The sequence below is a fragment of the Cladophialophora yegresii genome (genome assembly GCF_000585515.1).
Source record: "Cladophialophora yegresii CBS 114405 chromosome Unknown aczIN-supercont1.1, whole genome shotgun sequence".
Lineage (NCBI taxonomy): Eukaryota > Fungi > Ascomycota > Eurotiomycetes > Chaetothyriales > Herpotrichiellaceae > Cladophialophora > Cladophialophora yegresii.
The window spans coordinates 1636041-1651571 of record NW_006913045.1 but is presented as its reverse complement, the minus strand read 5'-3'; the positions used below and the strand labels follow the sequence as shown (position 1 = coordinate 1651571).

Below are 15531 nucleotides of genomic sequence, written 5' to 3'. Positions count from 1 at the left end.
CCCCAATCTCTGATATTCATCCTGTTCTGATTCGACGTCCTTTTGTATTCTCTTGATCTCGTGCAATCTGGATTAGGGTTTTATCGTCCCTTGCCTTAGTCCCGGGCGGATCTTCGCTTCCGACACACTGGCTGGCTCTCGCCAAAATCCTTGACCCTGTCTTGTTGTCCAAAGCCAAGATTGAACGTCAAAATCCATTTACTTCCGATTCTCTTGCCTTTCTCCAGTCCAAAGGCTCTACAACCTAACAGCCTGGACAGCACCTGCTCTGGTCCTTGCTCAGCGTCTTTCGGACCAAGGGCATGGCCAGATGGAGCGACTTGCAGCTTCACTGAGGGTGGTGGATCTAGCACGCCAACCGCTACGCGACGAAGAATGGAGGACTTGGCCTTCTGTCAAGGCTTACATTTCTAACCTGCCTCGAGGAGTCACCACCTACGATATCCACAGAAATTTCAGTCGTTTTGGAAATGTCGAGTTCATCCGGATGGAGGAAACCCCTCAGGGTAACTTCGCAGGACAAGCGATGATCGTGTTCAAGTGAGCAACCAATTCTAGATCCTTGCCGTCACTATGTTCTGACATTGTCTGCAGACCACCACCACCGGGAAGAGCACCTTGGGATGAACAATTCATCAACAAATTCCACTTTCACAGTCGGCGCAATGAGGGTGAGCCGCTACCCAAGATCAAGGTTCGATATGAAGCCCGGCCGCGCAACCGCTTCGTGGAGAGTCCTGTCCGCCGTGGCGTGAAGTACGATCCAGAAGTCATACTGTATGGAAGTGCAATCGATTTTGGCTATCTTGTTCGACCTGAATGCATGGTTGTGAAGGCCACGAAACGGAACCTTCGCGGTGATGCCGTTCGATTACGGCTGAACTTGAACAGACTGGAGATGGAGGTCCACTTTCCTGTTGTTATCCACTCAAGAGGCAGGGCTGTAGAACGGGCATACCGGTTCTCTGTCGCACTGGACGAACAGTTCTCTCTGTGCGAAGCCCGCAGCAACGGATCCACCGGGTTGATCATCCACCTGAATAACACGCCCTGGTACTCCCGGCAATTGAAGGAGGCAATGGGATTGAGTCACGATGACAACTCGTCCAAGTGGAGCTCAGACGACACATGGTCGCGCCAGACTGACATTGTCGACGAGAAGGAAACTTTTCAGAAGATCAATGAAACTCCGATTTCGGTGCAGAAACTTCACAATAGCATCGATATCGCTCGCTGGACAACTTTCCGCGTTACCATCAAGCCGGATATCGACCGAGACCACAATTCGCTGGGCCAGTTCCTGACTGCTCTTGCAGACTTCAACATTCGCGTGAGTCGAGACTCCCCATTCCAAATGGTCATCGGTCCAGAAGGTCCAGCTCCATTCTGGGACTTTGTCGACGGAACAGGCTCTCAATCATGGTCAGAGGAGCTTTTGCTACCGCGCCGCCTTGACTTCGATCTGAGATATCAGCTCGAAGTTTGTGTTTCAAGACGGTGGCTTAATGAATACAGCCTCACACGCGAGTTTTTGCAGAAGTTGTCAGACATGCCAACAAAACGAGCCAAGCAAATGCTCGTCCACGTCGATCTACATCAACAACGTGTCTATGAGCCCATGTCCATCTTCACAGACCTACGCTACACAAAGCCGGTGCTGGCTCGTGCTCCTCCCGCAAATTGTGCAGAGATCTATAGTGCAACAGTGACCGCCACGGGTGTTGTATTTCACAGCCCTGCAGTCGAGGTCACGAATCGGATTGTGCGCAGATATTCCAGCGTCAGCAACCATTTCCTCAGAGTACGGTTCGAAGACGACCCTTACCGCGGACAAACAAGGCTCTGGCCAGCAACAAACGGTAAGATGAAGCTGATCTTCGACAGAGTCCGTCGGACGATGAAGCACGGTATTGTCCTTGGCGATCGACGTTACGAGTTTCTTGCTTGGGGAAACTCACAGATAAGGGAACACGGTGCATACTTCTTTGCGGCCTCTCAACGTCCACACATCACTGTTGATGATATCAGAAGGGATATGGGCATCTTTGATCATGAAAAGGTCGTCGCCAAGCGAGCTGCACGAATGGGTCAATGCTTTGCGACGACAACACCCTGCAAGATCCTGAACAGAGACAGTCACAGCAGAGATGCCGACATACCGGACATCAAAAACGGCAAATACAACTTCACCGATGGCGTTGGCAAAATATCCCGTCTCACTGCCCTTCACATCAAGAACAAACTTAAGCTCGGTGGTGAGGAGCCTCCTTCGGCGTTCCAGTTCAGATTGGGCGGCTGTAAAGGAGTTCTTGCCCTTGACCCCACCCTCACCAATTCTGATGTCAAGATCCGACCGAGCCAACGGAAGTTCGATAGCGAATCAAATGAGTTGGAGATCATTCGGGTCTCTGAATTCTGGCGACCGTTCTTGAACCGTCAACTCATCCTTGTGTTGTCGGCACTTGGCGTACCGGATGCGGTGTTTCTCCGAATGCAACAAAAATGCATTGAAGATCTGGATGCCGCCATGAAAGATGACACCGTTGCCGTACGAGCCTTGCGGGAGAACGTCGATCCCAATTTGATGACCCCTGTTGTCGCTGCCATGATCGAAGCTGGCTTCTCCCAGATTGATGAACCATTTGTTGCCTCCCTAGTACGACTCTGGAGAGCATGGACGCTGAAGTATCTGAAGGAGAAGGCTAAGATCCCAGTGTCCCAAGGTGCCTTCGTCCTGGGTGTCGTTGACGAGACTGGCATGCTCTCCGGTCACATTAACGACCTTCAGCCCGGGCCAAACGCCAGCCGGGAGGAAAGAGAGAAAGCCTTGCCTGAGGTTTTCATCCAATACACAGATCCGCACAAAAAAGTCCGCTGTATCTATGAAGGAATTTGTATCATCGCTCGCAACCCATCTCTGCATCGCGGCGATATCCGGGTCGTCAGAGCTGTCAACTGTCCCCAGCTGCGGCACATGTGCGATGTGCTGGTCATGCCCTCGGTTGGTGACCGAGATTTGCCCAGCATGTGTTCTGGTGGTGATCTCGACGGGGACGATTATATCGTCATCTGGGATCCCGAATTGCTTCCTGAGGAGTGGAATGCCGAACCGTTTCATTACAACGCACCAGAGCCCGTCAAAAAGGAAAATGTCTCGATCGACGACATCATCAACTTCTTCTACGATTACATGCAGAATGACTATCTAGGAAGGATTGCACATGCGCACCTTGCTGCTGCTGACTCTCTACCCGATGGCATCGACAGCGAGCAATGCTTGAAGCTTGTCGAGCTCCATTCCATGGCCGTTGACTATCCCAAAACCGGCGTTCCCGCACTCATGACCCGGGATTTGGAGCGAAGCCAGTGGCCTCATTTCATGGAGAAGAAACGATCAGATGAGTATCGCTCGAAACAGATTCTGGGCCGGTTATACGACGCGGTTGGGAAAGCAAAGTTCGAGCCACACCTCTTGGGAGATTTTGATAAACGGATCCTGATACATGCCCCACAAGAGGAAGTCTTTGGGTTTGTCCGCAGACTCAAGGAGAGTTATGACGAGAGCATGCGACGTGTCATGGCCCAACACCAAATTGCGTCTGAATTCGAAGTTTGGTCTACTTTTGTGTTGCACCACAGCAAAGCGTCCAAAGACTACAAATTCCATGAAGAAATTGGACAGCACGCCAAGACTCTGAAAGATCAATACTATGCGGCGTTCCTGGAAGAGGCTGGTGGACATGACCTGGCAAAGCTGCGACCATATGCCATTGCGGCTTACCACATCACCCACGAAGAATATCAGAAAGCTAGGAAACGAGAAGAGGGCAACGGATCAGAAGACGAAGATGGTTCTGCTCTCTCAAGCGAATCTTCTGGCTCTGTTTTCTCTGCTTCAACCCCTGCCACTGGCGTACCTTTCATCAGCTTCCCTTGGGTACTCCAGGAGACACTACAACAGATTGCAAGGAATACCGCCATCGACGCAGATGAGTGTGCGCTGCAGGTGGAACACTCAACTACCAGCGTGCGAAACGACAAAGAGGATGATGGACTCGATCCTGAAAGAACCATATCCAGATGGACACACAGTGGAGACCACTTGCAAGATCCGTACGTGCCTGTCCTGGTCGATACTGAAGCCGGACAGGACGAACCGGGGGCCGTGCCAAACTATGAGCCGCTTGAGACAACAGGATTGGAATCATCGCCGTCGCTTGCGAGGCGAGAATCATTGGGAGAAATTGTGCCCACAAAGCCGCCAACCACCGCTGAATCTGGCTGCCGAAATGATCGTTTTCCATCCGGCACTAGGCCCATGGTCTCGCCCAATGCGCCTTCAGTGGTCTCGAACGGTGGGAGCTCATCTCTCACAAATCCAGACGACGTGTATCCTCCATTGTCGGATCTGGCCCGTACTGACGAGAGGTCGCCAGACTTTGCCAGTGTGTCTGGTATGACTCCGACCGAGGAAGTCCAGTCGTCAAGTCCGGTGAAACTGACCGATGCACGTCATACTCTATCAAAGGGCAATGAGTTGCGGCCATTCAAAGATCCAGGGTCGATAGCAGAAGGCGGCATTCACGCGTTAGCGAAAGATTCCGACGACGATGACGATGATTTCGCTTTCTGATATGACGGGCTGGGAGGACACTGCATTGGATATTGATTCAGGCATCGGGGAAAAGACTACGACTGCGAAGTGGAATGAACAACAAATGGGACTGCTACCTTGCATTCACATCGGATGGGATACCCTGGTGGAATGGGGCCGGCGTTCTACAGACACACGCAAATGAGTGGGTGCAGGATCAGCATGATACCGAGAGCATAGCGAGGCGTCCACATATTTCAGTTTTTAGATTTTGTTCTCGGTTAGGGGCATTTTGACGACAAAGTCTCAAATCATACCGGTGGCGAACAAAGGGAATTTGATACCAGACAGAAGAGCTTAGTGGGACGAAGGCATTACAGTGCAAGGAGCCCTCATAGGTGTGATGGTCCTTGGGTGGGAGGCATAGAGCACCGTGGAGAAAGTGTCCCTTCGAGGCACCGCAGATGTGCTCATGGTGACATGCTGGTCCAAGATGGCGCCGCAGTAAGCACGCCCTCGTACGATGAGCCACGATGCGCTGCATTACCACCTTGTACCCAACGAGCTGCGATAATAACTTTGGTGCACTTGACATGGTTTATTCATGGCCATAGTCTCATCTTGCGTCAAGAGCTGAGACTTTGGTACTCGGTCTTTCAGGCGAGAAAGTCGGGAAGTAGTCGATGAACAGAATCTGCAGAATTGCCAGGGGCAACTCTTTCGGGAGCTAAGGACAATTCGTTCTGGAAGTAGGGACAGTTCAACGCTTGAAGGTATCATCTTGGGAGTATGGAGGGACATTGATGCGTCTTCTATCACACCTGCGATGCAATGCCCGTCCTCATGCCATCGTCCACAGAAGTTGGGACGCATCTCCCTCACTCGAGTAGCTCTGCCAAGACACTTCCTTCATTCCTAAGCAATAAAGACGTGTCCATTAACACGGCAGTACCTATCCACGGATTGCGGTAGACCACGTCCGTCTCATCACCTAAGCGGGCCATGTGAGTGAAGCATCGCCTGGCTTGCAGTGCTCCTCATCCCGAACCCAATGCAGCTGAGCACCACCACAGCATAAACCACCCTCCGCTCTTTCGATTCGTTTAGATATGAGTGTCGTACGGTTGAGGCGCCAGACTCTCGACCTCTGAGAAATCGACAGTGTGTGAGCCTCGGGGACCCTGAGGCATGCGCTTCAGCTGGACGGATTCACCCTTCTCCTTGGCCTCGCGACGGCGTTGGGCATTGGACTTGACTCTGGTCAGGACTATAAAATGGACGGCATGGTCAGCATGTGTTTGAATTCGGGTGGCCATTCCACCTTATGCGTCAAGTATGCAAGGATACCAGATATTGCAAACACTGTTGCACCCAGTGCTCATGGGCGTGGGTCATAGACTTACATTCCTCTCTCGATCTCGAGTGGGCGATGTGTTCGACACGGACATTCACTCGCTTCTCCATGTATCGGTTGCCGACTTTCTTGTAGACGATGACGCCGACGGCGGATTTCGTCACGTTGTAGATGACGCCCGTCTTGCCGTGGTAGACCTTGTAGGGCATCTGTTTTTGTGGCCAGGTCAGCGTGTGCTTCTTTTTTCCCGACTCTCTTTGGTATTTGCATGCTGAGTTCTGTTTGGGCGTGGTTGGGATTAGGATTGGGATTAGGATCTTCCACGTACACCCTTCTGGACGGCACCGTTTGCTTTGATATCGACAATGTCACCGACTCGGTATGTCTTCATGTACGTGCCCAGAGCGATCATGCCCTACAAGCGCAGTCAGCCCTCCGATTTCCTTCCTTCCCACAAATTCTGTCGGAGTGCTCGCACCTTCTTGCGGTGCTGGCGGCTGAACGCATAGCGCGTGCCGGATCGCAGACCTGCAGAGTGACCCATTGCGACGGATGAGATCGACGAGTCTACGTGTCGGTGGTTGTCGTGGAATTAGTTGTGGCACAGGTCAGGATATTCGCCGTGTGGTGGTCGTGGTGGTCGTGTCCGCCGCAGTTGCGCCTCCCAAAACGCCAAGACCGCGGACCCACAAATTGTTTTTGTGCGTGCCAAGACTACGACAGCCCACTCAAACTGCGCACCACTGGCAATTTCATCAGAAGGTCTACACCTCAACCCGCAACTTCGGCCACCTCGACAACTACCTAGTCACTCGATTGCGCATAATCTGTTGCAATCATGGCGCCGCGGTCCTACTCCAAGACCTACAAGGTCCCCCGTCGACGTAAGCACGGCGCTCAATCTTCTGCAATGACAGGACTGACATCAATTCGCAGCCTTCGAATCTGCCCGTCTGTACGTACCAGAATATCCTGGCCACTGAGCATCAGCTTGTCTGTGCTTCATGTCTGAGATATCCGTCCTGACATCTCCGCCCACAGTGATTCCGAACTCAAGATCGTCGGCGAATATGGCCTGCGCAACAAGCGTGAGGTCTGGCGCGTCCAGCTTACGCTGTCCAAGATCCGTCGTGCTGCCCGGTATGCTATGAGAAACTTCCCCGTCTATCTGTTTGTTTGTCTGTGAAGCAGCACACTGCTTCTCCTGCGGATTCGTCGTCGGGCTCTATCCGCAACACTTACTAATACGAATGCTGTATGCAGTCAACTCCTGACCCTCGACGAAAAGGACCCCAAGCGTCTCTTCGAAGGCAACGCCCTCATTCGCCGTCTCGTCCGCGTCGGCGTGCTCGACGAGTCGCGCATGAAGCTCGATTACGTGCTCGCGCTCAAGGTCGAGGATTTCTTGGAGCGCCGCCTGCAGACCTGCGTGTACAAGCTCGGGCTGGCCAAGTCGATCCACCACGCCCGTGTGTTGATCAAGCAGCGTCACATCCGCGTCGGCAAGCAGATCGTCAACGTCCCCAGCTTTGTGGTCCGACTTGACAGCCAGAAGCACATTGATTTCGCCCTGACGAGTCCGTTTGGTGGTGGTCGACCTGGTCGTGTTAGGAGGAAGAAGGCCAAGGCCGCGGAGAAAGGCGATGGCGGTGATGAGGAGGCCGGCGAGGACGAGGAGTAGGTCACGGCATGCCATGACATTATCGAATGTGGGAGGTGATCCCGGCAGGTCCAAAGGCAGCCCTGATGGTTCCAACAAGTCGACCTGAGCGGACCCAAGCGGTACGGGACTAGTGGTCAGCAAGAGGGAAGCGAGCATCCACACATCGGAGCCATGTGAAAGGTCATCGAAATGGCAGTCAGCTCCATGGCTTTCGCGGCAAAGGCATCGAAGCGTTCAAAAGCCCAGAGCTGAAAATGTTCAAGTCAGTCAGTGATTCCGAGATAAGAGACGACCGACTGAACCAAATCCTTCCGAATCAGAGTCCGTGATCATTCATGCATATGATAGACGCGTGTCCTATTTCGTATCTTCTTACTCCGGGGTATCGTCTTGTGCATTTCGTTCCTTTCTGTTTCCCATCGTCAATACCGCTGGTCGTAGGCCACACCAGCTTGCGTCACATAAAGTCCTCGTGTCTTTCTGTGTCGTAACTGCATTTATGCAAGCATGATAAATGTCCTCGTGCCTTGGCTGGCTCACAACGGCATCGACCCAAGCCTAATCAAGTCCACACTACCCTACCGTCCCCTCCACGCCCAACAACCCCCTCATAACGCCCTCACTCGCTCTATACCACCGTCCCAGCTCCTCCATCTCGTCCCGGCCACCTTGTTCCTCCCTCCTCCGCCTCCCCTCGACCGCCAACCTCGCAGCTTCATTCCGCCTCCTCTCCAATTCCGCCAACTCACGATCCATCCTCTCCACGTCGCGCACCCTCGCCGGCATTCCGCCCTGCAACTCGGCAATCATGCGATCGACCTCGGCATTCCTTTCCCTCTGCGCCGCGAGCGCCTCCTCCGTCTCCGCCAACGACATCCTCATCCTCGGATCGGAAGACCCCTCCACACCCCGCCGGGCCGCAACTTCGGCATTCAATCTCTCTACCTCGCGCCTCAAATCCTCGATCTCAAGCGGTACCCGTTCCAGCGCGCCCATCCCCTCGTTTACGGCATCGTACCGCTGCGCGACGTCCCGCGCCCGTTCCTCCATCGCGGAAACCAGCGCGTCGACGTCCTCCTTCTTGGCCTTCAGGTCGTGTTTCATCGTCGCCAGCGTCTGCTCGAGCGCCAGGTTGTCGCCATGGCTGACTAGCAGGGGCGGATCGCCCACGATGCTGCGCAGGTATTTCTCCTTGGTGACCTGCTCGAGGTAGCTGAAGCGGAGCTTGGAGAACAGGTCCTTGTAGTGCGTGAGGTCGGCGGCTAGGGTCGTGGGCGTGAGAGCTAGAGACGAGTCGGCTTCCGAGGCGGAGAGCGTGTCTGATGGGCGGGGTGGGCCACGGGAGGCAGCTTGGGGCTGCTGTCGCTGTTGTTGGGAGGTGGTGATCGGCTCCGCGAGCGCGAGGATCGAGAGGGGTTGCGCGGCTTGTTGGGCGCACAGTGTCGCGAGCGTGGAGGAGTAGTCGACGGGTCGTGGCATTGTTGTTAACTGGCTAGGGAAGTTTCGTAGGAAGAAATACGATGGTATGCTGCTCTGGTCGGCAACTGGTACTCTATTTACTGTTTCGACAGTGGTGCCTTTTAGGGATTGACAGATGCGAGTTGAGGCTCTTGACGATTAGATGTAAACAAAGGTTACGCATGTGCCCGAAGTTCCACCGGGCGCGTTCAGCCTCGCGGTCTTGGTTGGGTAAAGTTACCTACTGTAGGTAGAAATATGTATACTCCTGCTAGCTCAAGATGGCGATGGCTGTTTTAAACAAACGGACGGTAGACCGAGCGATGGCAGGTCTAAGCAAAGCCTTCATAAAGTGCCAAGCACACAGTAGCCTGGCGTCCACCACTTCTACCACACAGACCGCGATGCAATACTGAGACGCCGCCGTGCTCGGTAGAATAGCAGGTATGACCATCCTACTTCTACAGAGGGATAATCGGGCTAAGATACAGTGTGAACCAGCACCATCCCCAAGTACCGTATACTGAATTAAGCTGCAGCGCGAAAATGGTCCGAGCACGCAATGCCGTGTCTTCCAGTTCCGGGAAGTCTTGTATTCGGCGAATTTCTCCTGACTGAGTCTAGCAGTTTGTCATCTGTGATCTCCATCCTAGGTATTTCTGATAGGACACGTCCCTTGGGGTTGTGGCAACCTCCTCAGCTCGCTCGCACCGATTTAAACAATGCTGCGGTGTACCATGTGCCACCAATGTGAAAGAAGGCTAGCACATCTGGATGAATGGGTGCTTTCTTCAGCCCATGGTGGAGCCTGAGTTCGTTGCCGAAGCCGACAGGGGTATCAAGAAGGGCCCGCGTATGCCACCGTGCTACCTTATGCGCCAAGGTATAGATTCTTGTCATGAGCAGCGTCGTATACCGTGTTCCCGGACAAACGCTGCGGGATCCCAGGTTGGAACGTCACGTTGATTACCAGTGCTTGAAATCAGCTCATTCCTTATAAATTCGGCGATCGCGGGCCCATTCAGCTCAATATCACATGCGACGTGCCTGTCATCATAAGTATCCCTGAAGGGAGCAACAGGTTGGTAAGAGGAGACAATGGAGTAGACAGTGCTAGGGATTCGATGGCTGAGCCAGTGGCAGAGATGTGGCCTGCGTGCAACGGAATATCTGTACGTAAACCCGACATCGACGACACGCCATTCTGCCGCAGAATGTCGTACAATAAGCACTGTAGCCAGCAAGTTGATCAAAAGGTCGCCAGCCTCGGGCACTATAGTGGTGTAGATGATGTGTTCAGACCTGTGTGAGGGCGTATCTCGGATCTTCACGTACGAAACATAAACAGCAACAGTTGTGTGGCTTGTTCCAGCACACTCTGCCACAGGGACCACGGCGAAGTGTGGAGCCTTGGCCATGGCGAATGTGGTGTAGGATACCTCACCGAAGCAGAGGAATACTGTAAATACCATGGTCCCAGTAAGTTTGGAGCGTAAGATGCTATCGTGCCGCAATCGCTCGAGCTCGGCGTGGTCGAAATAGACCTCCGTAATATCGTCAAAGAACGTAACGGCCCACCTTCTGCCACGATCTCGACGCCACGGTGCACAAGACAGTTCTCTTGTCCACAACAGACTTTGAGGGCGGTCGAAGTCTCTCCCAAACGAACCTGGCCTCGAAAGCCGGACCTTTCGGCAGCCCAGGATCACACGATTTGCCGCGTTCCAGGGAAGTTGGGTGCGGATGCCAACCATGCCATAACTCATAATGCCTGATGAAAGTTTGAAGAATTGGACCGTCGTAGTCAACTTTTACCCCTGCCCGGCTTTTGGGACACGCCAAAGCGAGGAGCCCGTAAAGTCTGTCTCGAGATCATAGCAGATCGGACCGCCAACTCGCACACAAGCCCACTTAATGGCCTCGAGCCTACGAGTCGCTTTGATTGCCGGCTGAGCGATAGAAAGATCCTTCTGCTTACTCTTTGCTGCTGACCTCGCTCAAAGGGTCCAAGCAGGGTACTGATGTCCATCAGTTCAATAGCGGAGCACAGAGTCTTCCAGCCGGCCAATCCTGCGCCAACCATAGTGAGGGCATCGTTGGCCAAAAGGACCTCCTGGACGATCCACAGTCTGCTCCAGTAAGGTCTTGACATCAAATGCTTGAGGGCACGTGTTGGAGTCTTGTCACTGTACCGAACGACCACTTCTTCGCCGCGCTGCTGCCGTAGACGGGAGATCTCGTTGAGATAATTGAGGGCCTCCTCGGACTCCGGAGTGGAATCACCGAGCCATGCGATAACTTTGTCGGCAGATGCGTAGATCTCGCCCATCACACTGACCTCAAAGTTGCGTTCTAAAATATCGTGTTGATTGATGCACAAAAAGTCCACCCACACCGTAACAGGCCCAGGAAACAGCTTTCGGAGGTTCCATAGGAAGTTCCGGAGGTTTTTGCGAATATGGAATCGTTCACCATTCACCATAATTTTGGCTGTCTCTCCTGGAGAGCCCCAACAGTGAGACAGCGCATAGAAGTGGTTGGCGGCTGATAAAGGGACTTTTGCCAGGCTGCAAGTGATCACATCATCATTTTCTTGCCGAGGCAGGAGCGTCAGGATGCGTAACTCCCGAGTGTGTTTGTTGAGGGATTCGTAGGTGGAGAAGTATCGGAAATGTTCAAGATTTTGAAATGAAGAGTCCACGGCTGACTCACCGCAAGGCGGAGCCTGTACGATGTCCATTACCCTGACCGACAAATTACAACGAGTCTGGTGTAAGGCGCTCCCAAAAGGGTCTGACACGATCTGTAGGCGGCGGTGTCTTGTGGTGCATCGAAGAATGTGACCGAGTACTCCGATAGTGATTCGACGACGATCGAGTTCAGCTCAGAGTGGTATTGTGGGACAACCCGGGTGTTTCAAGACACCAGACCTCGTTTGGACCAGTGTGCTCATCGAGGTCGACAAGTGTGGCCATCGATGTCAGGTCGCCGTGTTCTCGAGCTGTACAGCTGGTCATTTGGTGAGCGGCCGTCGTAGTCATGGTAAGAGCAGGAAGTTGCGCAGTTGAGTACGGGGGACAAATAAGAATATAACAAATAATGAAAAGAGAGAGAGAGAGGGCAATGGCGACCAAGGAACAAGAAGGCATGTGAAGGCCGCAGTGGCTGTTGAGGCTGAACAGGAGATGATCGAGTCGCCGTCCAATCGGTCTGTTTTCACGAGCTGGACTTTCGGCAAGGTCCTTTTGCGTCTTGGTGTTTGGTCGTCAACAGCGCTTGCTAGTGAAGGATATATGGTAGACGCCGACCGAGCAGCAATGGAGCCCGGCTGCGCATTCTCTTCCAGCTCAGGAGCCGGTTAATTCGGCTATGGTGAAAAGGTGTCTTCGTATCGTACAGATTTGGAGCTGGGTATCTTCGTCGCCAAGGACCAAGCAGCCTTTCCATGGTCTACGCCTGTCCTCAGCGCCAATTTACATCCAAGCAGCACTCCGACGAGAATCGCACCCACAAAAGCCCTTCCTGTAAAAGTTACATAGTACTGTACATTGTCGTCAGAGCCGTCGAGGACGAGCGTTGAGCAAGCAGCGCCTTGCGATTATGAAGTCGTTCCAAAGAGCCGCAGGACAATCTCATAGGTGGAGAACATGATCGCTGCACTGGGCACAGCCCGAAGCAGGTGCGGTGTCATGCCTCCGTACAGCCCAGCCAGGCCTTCTTCCTTGGCGACCATGCGGAAACACTGGATCAAACCGGTGTATTTCATGGTGGGCCTTCCTGTCTCGGAGATGACGGTCGGAGCCTGCCGTAATCTAGTCCTCACGACTTCGTGCGGGTATGTGATGACAGCGGCGAACAACTTCGCACTGGCAGCTGCACCGAACTTGCCTCCAAATTCTTCCACGTTGTCGAGCATGGTCCGTTGGTAGCCAGCAGCTGCGAGTCGTCCGGCTTCTCGTCTAGCGAGTGCCAGCTTCATCCGCTCATACAGGACCCATTGCAGCGTGGACTCAGTGACACCCAGATATGACGCTGAGAGACCTCGATACAAGCCTCGAAAACCCTCATGCCGGACAGTTTGCCTGATACAGTCCCAACTATTTTTGTACTGCCGTCCTCTGGAAGGATCGTTGCTCGCATTGTTCTTGTCGAGTTGCAGCCGGGTCTTGACAACCCATATAGGATTGGTCGCTGTACCCGTTGCAACACCAGCTGTGGCTGCCGCTAAGAGATGAACGCTCCAGGCGTTCTCTCGTCCTTCCGGGTTCAAGTGGTTATTCAAGATTCTCTTTCCATTCCCATAGACGAAGAAATTAATACTCCGTGCCGGAACCACACCTATCAAATTTGCACCAAGACCGCGAAACAGCGCTCTGAAGCCTTCATGCTGGTATATCGAATTAAGCAGTTGAACGGTCTCGGCGACGTGGAAATAGGCGGCTCGAGGCACAGATGTGAATGTGACTTTGTGCGGTACATGGTGTTGCGCGTGCAGCTGTCGCAGCTGTGCCTGGTAGAAGTCTGATTGTAATCGGGTCTTCAGGACATCGAGGGGAGAGGTGAGGGTGGCGGCGGCCATACCACCGAGCCTATACACTGTCAGTGTGTTTCTGGAATCCCATTACTTCCATGCGCGCATACCCTCCGGCAACAAAATGAGCCCATGGCTTGGCCTTGGGCCCGTCTTCTGTCACCGTCGTCGTACTGCCATTGTGTCCGAGTGGAACTACTTGTCCAGTTTCTCGGGGTTGCGTGATCAGGTTTTCTTCTCCTCTGGTCGTGGTACCCGGGAACGGCTTGGGCGTCGCCGCAGGAAAAATCATACGTCTCGGTGTATGTTCAGCGTCAAGGTCTGTTCAGTTCTGTGAAGAAAAGCCTCGGATACGAATCTGCTGTACAAACAAGAAAAGAATGGAACGAAACGATTATTCCGGAGTACGAATAGCGAGTGACGACAACGAAACTGGACTTGCGAGTCAGTCACTTGATAGAAAACGGCAGGGAAATTTTGGCTCGGCGACGGAAAAACACAGCATCCGAAAGAGTCACGTGGATCAAATTTACGTGCTGGATGTTGTGCCTCGGCACTCAGGGCTGTCATTGCTCCCTCATTCCACAAAAGAAATCGAAGTAGACCTCAGCCATTCTGAACGAAGCAAGACGCGCCGCAAGCAATGGAGCAATGCTTGAACGCGAAGCAGCTCCAATATCCGAGGCCGGATGGACGAGCATCGACTGAGTGTTTACCGTGGTACGGAGTACTTACGGAGCAAATACCTGCCAAGCTGATCTTCCACCGGAAGTCACTCGATCCTCGTACTCTCTTTTCCACCGGAACCTTTCTGAGTGACCTTTCCAGGGTCGTGAAGGGACGCATCCTGAAATTGTACCGGCTCGTGTCTCTGGCGATTGACTTGCAACGCGAATACATCAAACCTCTGGTACCCTCCAACAACATCGTGGTACTGCTTGCCTTCTATGCACTCGTTCAGATCCAAGTCTGCAAACAGGATCGCCTCCTTATCCATGACAACACTCTGTCCATCAAGTTGTTGACCTGTAGCAAGATCTAAGGCCAAGCAGTCATCAACAGTCCTGCCGGTCGGGTCCAGAAATTGAGTCGCCGCCCGAGGGTAGCTTGCGAGCTTCCTCAGCATTGCCTCGGGCGCGTCAGTCATGCCGGCAATTTCGCTCATAGCTGCCTCATCGATGTGGCCCGCACTCATGATGCCAAAGCATTTGGCCTCAAAACAGTGCGCAGCCGCTCGTGTGCGGTTCGCGGCGATATTGTCATAATTGCGACTTTGTTTCTTGGTCGACGCCTCGTTAGCGCCATCATCTAGAGGCCGTGTTGGCCAAATAGCCGGCCAGCTGGAGATATGGACTTGCTCGCCCTGCGCCATAAGAGAATACCGCGCTAAGGGATTCGTGTTCTCGCCGCAGATCAAGGCCCCGATCTTTCCATACTTGGTCTCAGCAAGACGTAGGCCGTGACCATCTCCAGGAGACCACGTGAGCTTCTCGTAGAACGTGGGCACCAATTTGCGATGATGCACCAGAATCTCCCCGTCCTCTCCAATGATCAAGTTCGTGTTGAACAACGTTGCAGAGCTATACCGTACTTTTTCAGATATGCCTAAACTCACAGTAACGCGGGCACTGCGCGCTGCTTGGCGGATGTGGGAGATCTCGTCACCATTGACATACACGGACTCGTGTACCATGCGCTGAAAGAAATGGTGAGTGTGTGTTGGCGGAAGTAGCGAGGACCACACCGGGAATCCAGGGATTGCAGACTCAGGAAACACCACCAGGTTCGCGGAGTGTCTTGCTGCAGTCTTGATGCAGGTGATGGTCTTCTGCGTCGTCCGCGCGGCGGAGAGAACGTGAGGCGAGATGTGGCATGCCGCAGCCCTCAGCGTCGGTAAGGCCATGGTACAGCGTGCTGCATAGCGCCGAGCA

At 53.4% G+C, this 15531-nt stretch overlaps 7 protein-coding genes across 7 annotated transcripts; 2 read left to right on the top strand and 5 right to left on the bottom strand.

Annotated features, from left to right (window-relative positions):
• Positions 1-310: 310 nt before the first annotated feature.
• A1O7_00584 (uncharacterized protein) lies at positions 311-4633 on the top strand (the record flags this gene model as incomplete). Its single annotated transcript, XM_007754625.1, has 2 exons — positions 311-540; positions 595-4633. 2 exons carry the CDS (start codon positions 311-313, stop codon positions 4631-4633), a joined length of 4269 nt encoding a protein of 1422 aa, XP_007752815.1.
• Positions 4634-5697: 1064 nt separating this feature from the next.
• A1O7_00583 (60S ribosomal protein L21-B) lies at positions 5698-6492 on the bottom strand (the record flags this gene model as incomplete). The annotated part of the gene is made up of 4 exons (XM_007754624.1): positions 5698-5861; positions 5998-6157; positions 6277-6363; positions 6427-6492. 4 exons carry the CDS (start codon positions 6490-6492, stop codon positions 5698-5700), a joined length of 477 nt encoding a protein of 158 aa, XP_007752814.1.
• Positions 6493-6786: 294 nt separating this feature from the next.
• A1O7_00582 (40S ribosomal protein S9) lies at positions 6787-7629 on the top strand (the record flags this gene model as incomplete). Its single annotated transcript, XM_007754623.1, has 3 exons — positions 6787-6832; positions 6962-7088; positions 7212-7629. 3 exons carry the CDS (start codon positions 6787-6789, stop codon positions 7627-7629), a joined length of 591 nt encoding a protein of 196 aa, XP_007752813.1.
• A 555-nt stretch (positions 7630-8184) lies between these two features.
• Positions 8185-9090, bottom strand: A1O7_00581 (uncharacterized protein; the record flags this gene model as incomplete). Its single annotated transcript, XM_007754622.1, has 1 exon — positions 8185-9090. One exon carries the CDS (start codon positions 9088-9090, stop codon positions 8185-8187), a length of 906 nt encoding a protein of 301 aa, XP_007752812.1.
• A 1976-nt stretch (positions 9091-11066) lies between these two features.
• On the bottom strand, positions 11067-11809 carry A1O7_00580 (uncharacterized protein; the record flags this gene model as incomplete). The annotated part of the gene is made up of 2 exons (XM_007754621.1): positions 11067-11087; positions 11150-11809. 2 exons carry the CDS (start codon positions 11807-11809, stop codon positions 11067-11069), a joined length of 681 nt encoding a protein of 226 aa, XP_007752811.1.
• Positions 11810-12667: 858 nt separating this feature from the next.
• A1O7_00579 (uncharacterized protein) lies at positions 12668-13892 on the bottom strand (the record flags this gene model as incomplete). Its single annotated transcript, XM_007754620.1, has 2 exons — positions 12668-13658; positions 13711-13892. 2 exons carry the CDS (start codon positions 13890-13892, stop codon positions 12668-12670), a joined length of 1173 nt encoding a protein of 390 aa, XP_007752810.1.
• A 480-nt stretch (positions 13893-14372) lies between these two features.
• On the bottom strand, positions 14373-15503 carry A1O7_00578 (aliphatic nitrilase; the record flags this gene model as incomplete). Its single annotated transcript, XM_007754619.1, has 1 exon — positions 14373-15503. One exon carries the CDS (start codon positions 15501-15503, stop codon positions 14373-14375), a length of 1131 nt encoding a protein of 376 aa, XP_007752809.1.
• Positions 15504-15531: the final 28 nt, after the last annotated feature.